This window comes from Oreochromis niloticus, linkage group LG19, assembly GCF_001858045.2.
Source record: "Oreochromis niloticus isolate F11D_XX linkage group LG19, O_niloticus_UMD_NMBU, whole genome shotgun sequence".
Classification (NCBI taxonomy): domain Eukaryota; kingdom Metazoa; phylum Chordata; class Actinopteri; order Cichliformes; family Cichlidae; genus Oreochromis; species Oreochromis niloticus.
In genome coordinates, this window is record NC_031983.2 from 27,855,810 (window position 1) to 27,865,776 (window position 9,967).

At 36.2% G+C, this 9,967-nt stretch overlaps 1 protein-coding gene across 1 annotated transcript in view; it reads left to right on the forward strand.

Moving 5' to 3' along the window:
• The window catches only part of kiz (kizuna centrosomal protein), a 66,674-nt gene extending 58,808 nt beyond the window's left edge, over positions 1–7,866 (forward strand). Inside the window, exon 14 of the mRNA XM_025900999.1 lies at positions 6,162–7,866. Coding sequence (XP_025756784.1) covers positions 6,162–6,213 — 52 coding nt within the window. The 3' untranslated portion in view covers positions 6,214–7,866. The remainder of the gene's footprint in view (positions 1–6,161) is intronic.
• Positions 7,867–9,967: the final 2,101 nt, after the last annotated feature.

Here is a 9,967-nt window from a genome sequence, read left to right on the forward strand (position 1 = left end):
GGGAATTATTCACATAAATTAGCCCACATTGATTCTTTTCGTCAGAAGAAATACAATCAATAAATTGGTGGCACTATGGCGAAGATTACTGCTTTTTTATTCCCAAACTTCCAAATGGGAAGCTAGTTCGTGTCTATGGAATACATTTTTCCTTAAAGAAAATGTTAATCTTTCTCACTAAGTCACAGAGCAAATCAGTTCACATGCTTCTGTCACATTATTCCTGAAGACAAACAGAAGTATGTTACATAATATTCTATAGACAGCGTGCTTGCCATCAGGGACTGAATGATCTCTTAAATTGTGTTCATTAATGACAGAGATTACTGGCGCAAACCGCGGTGTTCAGATAAACAGCGGCGACTTTCTATAACAACATTCTAACCAATTTTCTCTCTATATCGAAGCGTTTATCGGACCATTTAAGTGTTGTTAACGAGAACCTAATAACAACCCATTTATGTAGTTTGTATCCTCCAGATAGCCTTTTGCTCAATACCTTCGCCTCCATCAGCTCAGCACAGCAGATGGATTCAAGCGCCTGGTTATTGAAGTACTTTTCTCCATCTCTTCGTTGCTAGTTCAATACCCTGAGAGATGTGGAGAGATGGCTAGAGGGCCAGGGTCCTGACCTGTCACCTCAACCACGCACCGGCCGAGCACAAAGTGCAGAAAACACGAAAACGATTTCGTCTTGCAGCTCCTACAACCCCTCACATTTCCCTCTTCTATCTGTAAAATAACACGAGTGAAATTAATCACACTAAAAGTGATTTCCAGTTTCTCTTACTTCACATCTTCTTCTTTGTTTGGGTGATTTTTGAAAAGTGGAAACAAACATGTGCCGTTATCGTAATTATATCTAAGTTACGGGAATCATTTATCTGGGTAAATTTTTCTGTGCGTAATTTACGCGCGAACCGCGAATCTCTCTTTCGATTGTCTGGGGCATCTCCCTTAGATTTCTAGTGATTTCGTTTAGATTTCGTTGTGAGTACACCAGCCTCCAGTTAAAAGAAAACAGAGATTCTGGGGTATGTTAAGAAAAAGGTGGATTTGTAAAACGATGCATTTTGGTGTGGCGAGGTTACAAAGAAGAAAAAGAAGAAGAAGAAGGAAAAAACTGAAAATACACACCGAACCTTGTAGACTGGGATGCTTATTTTTAAATTTAAATTCAAACGTGATTAGATTTTAATTGGAAAAGAAGCCAGGGATTTATAAATTCATGTCAGGGTTTGTCAACGAAAAAAAATGAAAGCAGCAAGCATTCTTTAACAGTCAAACAACACCACGTTATTTATTACATCTCTAAATTGAAGGATACTGGGGGGGAAATCTTATGTACAGTTTTTCTTCCAGATTACTGATATTTTTATTTGGATATTCTTGCGCATGGAATCAAAAGGCTCGTATATTTGACCATGGCGGAAAATAAACACAAATACTGGTATTAAACGCACCAGTCTTCAACAACTCTAATTAGTTTTTCTTCATATAAAGCGCATCTCTATACTGCCCAGCCCAGAGGGTGAATTTTTGTGAAGATTTGTGGAGGAAATTCCACACCTGCAGTCAGTGTAGTACCATTTAGATCAAATACTTTCTCTCCTCTTAAATCGCAGAGCAGTGTGAGAGTAAAAAGCGGGCAGGTGCATATCTTTCAGCTGCTCTACTTGAAACGGTGCGGTTCCTCAGCTAAGTAGGTTAAAGGTCCTCCCAAGTGGAGAAAGTATGTGACAGACCTCTTGAAGACCGTATTCTTCTGCAGGAGTTTGCATTCATTCACAATTAATGTCGCTTGATGGACGAAATGATGCTAATAGGGTGCCAAAAACAGAATATGGGCTTTAATGGGCACTGACCATAATCTGACAGCTGGAGGAAACGGAGGAAAAAAGAATTTAACATACTGTAATAAGATTAACGTTTAGAAGTTATGCTTAAAGTATTACAATACAGCTTTTCGTTAAGTTGATAAAGTTGCAATAAAGGCCAATCAGACTGGATTCTGTGCTGGAGCTGGGGAGACAGGAAAAGGAGCTATGCTGGTGATAGAAAATTTAATTTTCCTTTTTTGTCTTTGGAAGCAAATTAAGATGCTGAATTTTGTTAAATTCTTTTCTATGTTGCCTGAAAGAGGAAATGTTCTTTTAATTTTCATGCCATAGGAACCCCCCCCACCACCACCACCACAAAACAAACAAAAACAAAGTTTCTTTCTTTTTTTTTAAACAAAATATTAAACTTTTCTAATATCACATCAATGTAATAAAATCATCAGTGTGAGTGGAAAGTTAAGTCAAAGATGTGTTGAGCACACCATTTCACTCAAGAACACTCATTACAAAGAATTTACCTTCACATCAGTGAGATATTGTTGGCACCATTTTTTAAATTATTGAACCATATGCTAAACTAATCAGATAGGAAATTAAAAATTGTATAAAAATTATACCTTGTAGTACACATTTATGACAACAAGCTGATTGTGATTTCAGTTTTAAAACTGAAGCTAAAGACTATCAAGGCGTATAACAACCTTAATTAAGGTTCATTAAGCTACAGTGGTACTGCAAAGCGTGGACAGGCTGTCAGTGATCATTAAACAATGTCATGATGAGTTTCAAAGAATGATTGGTGAGATTAGCTTTATAGATCATATTTTTATGCATATAGTTTATACACATATGACTGAATAAATCCTGAAACTGTAACTATAACCAGTCACTTTATTTGAGATTTGAAAAACAAAACAACAATAACAACAACAACAAAGGAAAAAGGGACAACAAATTGCGCCCTTCCATGTTTGAAACTGATTTAGCTCCCTGAAATTTTAGGTCCTCCGAGTTCTGTGAGTGCCACTGTCCTCTGCACTGTTTTGAGTGGCAATATTTTAGCATAGCTGCTCTCTTTTGTAGCAACAATTAAAAACCACAGCAGCAGATCAGTGCAGACTACCAAATGCATGGCAGAACAAAGCAGATAGTGTACTTGGACTGGGTGCTTGGTTCCAAGGGTACCTGGTTCGTCCACTTCTCTGCTGCATTAATTGTGGCAGCAGTAAGGGCAGGTAAACAAAGCTGTTAGAGAGTATAGTTGTGACTCAACCATGGCTCACTCTGGCTTTGACACCCAGTTACTCATATGGCAAAATGGATCTGCCAGTCCTTCTCCTGTATCTGGTTGCCCTTGCATTCAATTATTGTGATAAGATGAAATCTGTTTGATGTCCTGAAATGTAATTTTGGAGTTTAATTTGAAGTGGATCCCCGTTTTACATCTTTTACATAATAATATTTAGGTAATTTTACTAAAGGAGACATAGTTCAAGTATTGACGATTCATAGAATTTTAAGGTAGAAGATAATTTTGGGATTTTGGGCACTTTCCAGTCACATGTAAGTGTTTGCAGTGTTCTGCTTTGACTTTTCTTTTCCTTTTTCATTTTCTTGAGCTAACGTTGCATTTTTTTTGTTCTTAATACATCAAGAGGCTGTTCAGATTTACAATCATGTCTGCTTTAGTCATTACACACTGCGTAAAATTAAAATAATAAAATAATTTAGATAATTTTTGGTTTTTGGAAGAAGCTTCAAAACATTGTTCAAACATTTAAGTGCACCTCTCTCCCCCCCCCAAAAGAAAGAGTTTTGTTAATGTAGAAACAGTATAAAGTTAGATATATAAATATATTTTACCTCTGAATAAAAAAAAGTGCGTTAAAATAAATAATAATAATAATAATAATGATCAAACATGGTTTTGCACCTGAAATGCATGCAAATAGCTGCAATTTGCATCAAGTGTTTCCTGATGTCCATTTATGCCAGGAATTCATTTATTCGGCTTATTTTCACATTAACAGTCAAGAGATGCATCTTCTAATCAAAAGTTTGAAAACACTTTGACAGCTGAATGTGGAGACGGAAACTTTTTAAATGGCCTCACAACTCAACAATGGAAATGTGAGCAGAAGCTGCATATCAATGTGGCATTTTTACCTGTCTGTTTGTCCCCACTTTGGGATGCTTTTATCCAGTAGGCCACCTGACAGCCTACCATTATTTAGATGAATCCACATAAACACGTCGCAAAACTACTTCAAATTGTGAATGTATTGATCCTGACAGTTACAAGAATGCACCATGTGCTGCAATTTAAAATATAAAGTCAAAGTCCAGTTTTTCCTGCATAGTGTCAAAGGATTAAAACTCTAATTTCTATTCGTTTTCTACTGAGCACTGTCTGAATAAAACGCTGCATCCTGGATGGGAGTGCCAGGTAGAATCCTGTAAAGGTAGAAGACTATATGCAGAATTTATTTTTTAAAAATGGCATTGTTAAAAATAAATAAAAATATATCTATTTTTATCTTATAGAAAAATGCACAATAAATTATATATAACATATACAAATAAGAAATATCTCTGTTATACTTTTACACTACTACAAATGCACAGTTGCAGTGTATGTATCTGTATTCAAAACACTTTCAGAAATTTATTCTGCACAAAAAGATTTTTGTTTTTGGAAATAAAATCTATTTTTACGGGTTTATTTCAGTTAAATTTTGCTTTGTGTGGTTTGGATTTGTCCAAAAGAAAAAAACAATATTCTTACTCCCCTTAAATATATTTAGTAGCTTTTTGAATAAATAACCAGTCAGTTTCCGTCCTGCCTCGTTTACAAAAAACAAAGTGATTTTTTCATTTATATGGATTATTTATAAATGGATTATCCCTTTTTTATGTCTTAAACCATTATTCACACAGTACATGTGTTATATCATTACACATTTTGTGTATTGTGTCTATTGGAATGGTTGATATTTGATTTTCCCATGTTGACTTTGTGCAGCAAATCAAGTGAACTAAGGAGTGCTCTACCAATCACCAGGCAGTTATTTTAGAAGCAGGAAGTTAACTTTAAAGAAACTTTAAAGAAACCAGAAGCACGTTACTATAAAAAGTACCTCTGAGATAAATGTAAAAAGTGTGACATGGGTTTCAGCTTAAATCATAGCAAGAGAGTAAAATCTGTGCAAAATGATCAAATTCAGGTCAAAATACACCCGTCTGTAACAACAACACCCAACAGTGAAACATCTTTAAATCTCTCGATAATTCTTTAGTGGTCTTCTGAGGAACTACAGAAAGAAAATGTCAGACTGTCCACATGTTAAGGACAGTTTTTATTTAACCAAACAGCCAACTGCCACTTCAGCTAATTAAAATTCAGATTCAGATTAAGATGCTGGTTTATTATCGCAGCTATGATCTGTAGCAAACTCGGCTGGTTGCTTAAAAGATATTAAAACACAGAAAATGACCAAAGAGTGTTCGAGTACTGACACTTTTAAAATCAGCCTTATTCTGTGAATAACATTTATTTTTAAATTAAACATGTTTAATGAGAAGTGGAATATAAAAGAATAATATAGCTTTTAAAAATCTACATACCTGTGAGTCAAAGTGTACCTTCCTTAGTTGAGTCATTAAAGTTTGGACAGTTTGTTTAGAGCTGAAGTTAGTGACACCAAAACTGTTTATACTCTACTGGATTTAGTCATGTTGTCAATGCATGAGAATCATTTTGAAGTTGTTAAATTACCTGTTACGTCTGGCAGATTTTTATAAATCAACAGCAGATCATTACAAACTGTGAAACAAGGCTTGCTGCACAATATGAACCCTGCAAGAATAGTATTTGCACCATAAACTGTGATTTATTGGGATGCAGTTAAAATAACAACTCTAAAATAACTAATCAGAAACTAATAGTTACATTTTAGGTCACATACATGTGCAGATATTATTATGGTTTGGCATTTATTATCAGATCTCATCCCAGGAGATGCAGACAGAGATTGCAATAACTATTTTATGAGTTGTGCACATGTGCGCTTCATAAAGATGGTTTATTTTATTGTGAAGTTGTTTGTCCATTTTGTTGGTGACTACTCGGAAATGCATGCTATTACACACATGCTGCAAATACCAGTTTATTATTGCCAACAGTTCATGTGTACTCGGTGTTTGTGCTCCTGTATGTGTTGCACAGAGACTGCGCTGACTTTGTGCTGCTGTACAGTAATAACAAGTCTTCTCGTGGTTAATGGCTCTCTTGTTTGTTGGTTTTGTCTCGTCCTGTTTCAGTGGTTCTTTTTGCCTGGAAGGATGTGAGCTCAGTGTGTCTGACCGTCTCTGAGGACGCTCGATGTCATCTTGTCTACCTGATCATTACACTACCTGCTCTCCTCTACAATACTGCCCTCTCGCTGCTCCGCCACTTGAAATGCTTGGCTGGCCTCTTCTCTGAAACCATCAGGAAATTGTGTGCTAAAACGCTGCAGACTGTTCGTCCTCTCTCTTCCCTCCAGCCATGAGTGCAGGAGTCATAAAAAGATTCCTCAGCTCGGATGACTACTGCTGCTGCTCACTCGACAGGAAAACACACAAAACACCCTTCAGCCGCCTGCCACAGCTCACCTCACAGCTTTTACTTGATTTATTGACGTTCACTACACTGCAGAAATGCAGAACACTGCATGTAAATTACATGGATGTGACCACTTGTTTAAAAGCAGGCCTAGAGATATTACGCATGGCCATTAGGAGCAAAACGAATTTTTAAATTACTATTATGTTGCTAACATCCTGTCAGCAACATATTTAATGATGGAATGAGATTTTATATGTTTATATGCCTTTTTAAATAATCCCAAGGAATGTGAAGACTTGTAATATGTCAGCTTTCTGATCTGCAAATAAATTTATTCTCAGGGTTTCATATTTTGAGGTAAACAAGAGCCTCAGTCTACATGTGGAGTCTCTGCATCGGCATTATTGCTATAAAGATACATCAGGCCTTCTTGTTGCAAAAAAGTTCAGTAACTCACATGAAGAAAGGACACATGCTGTTACTGACTGCATTCAAATACTCATTTCTTAAACTCCCACACTGCTCTGTCTCCACCATCTAAACAGGAACAGATGAGCGTTATGATGGCAAGTCAAAAAGTGAACTGCCAAAAACAGTTTTGCGTTTTTAAGTAACTGTAAAATGTTTCTTTGGTTATCCAATAAATTGTTGCTCCAGTCATCACTGATACTGAACAAACATTCCTGAGCGCCAAAGACAGACCTTGAAAGCTTTCTCTTTAAACAAGTGTCTCTGAATGCAGTTCAGTGCACTGCACGTGAAGCTAATTTAATAATACAGGAGCAACCACCAAATGGAAAGTGAACCATGTTAAAGAAACTATTTCTGGCGTCTGTCTGCTCACAGATGAAACATCATATATACTCTGCAGGCGGTGGATTTTTCCCAGTTACAGAAAATAAGAAGAGATTTTTAACTGATCAGTAAGACTGACCACTGCAAACAGGACCTGCTTCAGTCGACCTCTCTGCTGGATTCAGTTCATACACTTTTTAAAAATTGTATTATGAAAGTATTGTTTAAGTCAGCAGGGTTAATAATATCACACACATTCATAGATGAAAGTGTTTGACAACACGCACGTCATCTCATTTTGGACTTTTAATAAATGTACCTGTTTGTAAAAATGCAAAAGTTCTTCTAAGCTTTTGTGAATTGAGTGAAAGTGAATAAACATAATTAAAAAGCTGCACTCACTCAGACACAACTTTAAAAAGAATCATGCAGTAATATTTCTGCAGTTACCTGGATGATAATCGAGAGCTAACAGATCATGCCTCAAAGAGTTCTGTGCTTGTCTTGCTCAAGAGCACCTCAGTCTAAAATGCTGAGGGCGTGGTTTCATTGTTTCTTAAGTGTTCCTGACTCATTCAGTCATGAGTGTACCTTACAATAAAAATAAATGTGCTTTGATGTTTTCACCTTTTACATGTGTCCTTCAGTTCATCCTTCTGCCACATTTACCACTATTCTTCATATTCTTCATCCAATCAAATTACACTTAAGTATTAAACCTCTGTTTGTTTTAAACTTTTTTGGATCTCAAATAACTGAAGATTAATAAACATAAGAGTTGTCAGCACGAACCAGAACTCTGGTTCTGTAGAAGGCACAAAAATCAGCACTATGACTGTGCCTTTCATTTATTAGTGAAGATTTTATACACTTTACACACAAGATTTTAGCCAATATAAGGCGAAAATAATGTTTTAGCACCAGAAATGGAAGAATATCACATTATTATTACTATTATTTGCTTTTCTAAACACTTGAACACTAACAGGAACGCTATCTGTGAAACTATTAACTCTTGTAACTGAAGCATTTACAAAGTGAGTTAAACTGAACGTACATTATTCCTTAAAGTTTGACTGCGAACACATCCCACTGATTCAGTTATATAACAAACTCCACATTAAACACTGAAAGAAGGCAAATTTAATCCAGTTTCTTTATTTTGCAGCAAATTATTTTGTGCTGAGTCTTTCCCCCCCTAATGTGTAGTCGGGAGTTGGGGGGAAAAAAAACACTTTTTCCTTTGTATTGATGTTGCGTTATGTTCACAACTGATAGTCTACACAATAACATGCCTCTCTCTTTCTCTCTGTGTGCACTGCACAATAGGATGCTATTTCCCCATGAAATGAAATACAACATGTACAAACATAAAATTAGTAAAATAGATATATAAATATATTGTTTACAGATATGCAGTATGTTATTTACTGTTGTGCTGCATGATATCAGATATTTGGTATTTTTTTTCTTCTAAATGAATATGAATGATGTACAAATGAGGTACAAGTTTGTCATTTAGTAAAACCAATAAAATTCAAATATCAAAGGAAATGCAATAATAACATTTATTTAAATAAAGAAGTTTGGGTAATTGTATGTACAGGTCACATTTAAAGCAAACTTTGATGGGAAGAACAGATACGTAAAATAAAACAACAACAAATACATAAATAACATTTCATATGTACAGTGTTGGTTTCAAAAAGAAATGGAACAGTTGACGACCTGAAAGTTAAATGTAGCTGCCTCTTTTCTTTTCCTCTGAGTAAAGGAAAAAGGACAATGGACTGCAGAGGATCTGAGGAACCTGCAGGGTTGAGGGTGCTGATGTAGTTTAGAAACGTGGAGCATGAATGGAGCCGAAAAGAAAACAAAAAAATCAAACAAATTCAACTTTTGCAGTTGGATTTGGACCACATTACGAGTAAAAAAAAGAGTCGTATATGCATAAATAAAAAAAATCCAAATTCATAATCATGAATTTGTCCCCCAAGATGTAAATAATTACATATTTGATGAGCTTGTATAGAGGGATTTTTCTGCATCACCATGCGAGTGTTAGAGTTCTTCAGCAGTACCCGCCATGCTTGTGACATTTGTGGCACCCATGCTGTTTGGCAGGAGGATCTATGCATCTATGACTACAACAGATGAATACGTTGACGGTTATTGCTTCAGTCTCATACATTTCAAAGAGCACGCGACGTGATATGTTGTATAATGAAGTCAGGCAGTGCAAAAGGAAATATCATAGAGAAACTTTTATTTTCCATTTATTGCAGAGAGCCATGAAACACATTAAAAATTCACCACAGAGCACAAGTGCACAACCACATGATAGGCACATCCTGCAACACATATTTTACATCCTCTTTAAACAGGAAGTTAATTAGACAATTTGAATTGGTAAAACACACTGCTGCTACATTGCTGCTCTTTGATCATCACGCCTGCTGATTGAAGCATGTCTGAAACAGATGACGGCCGGTCGTTATCAGCCTCAAAGGCCCAGGATCCATTTGCAGTGCTGGCATCTCAAGCACCTCATGTTCATCCTCTGAAGAAGGTGAGACAATCCATTAAGTGAAAGGCATAAACACTCAACTCTGGGAACCTGATTGTTGGCGCTGTCCCCCATCCAGCCCACCTGACTGCAGCGGACTGTGGGTTTTATACAAGACAATTCAAGTCCTGAGGTGGAACATTGAGAAAGAGAAGACAA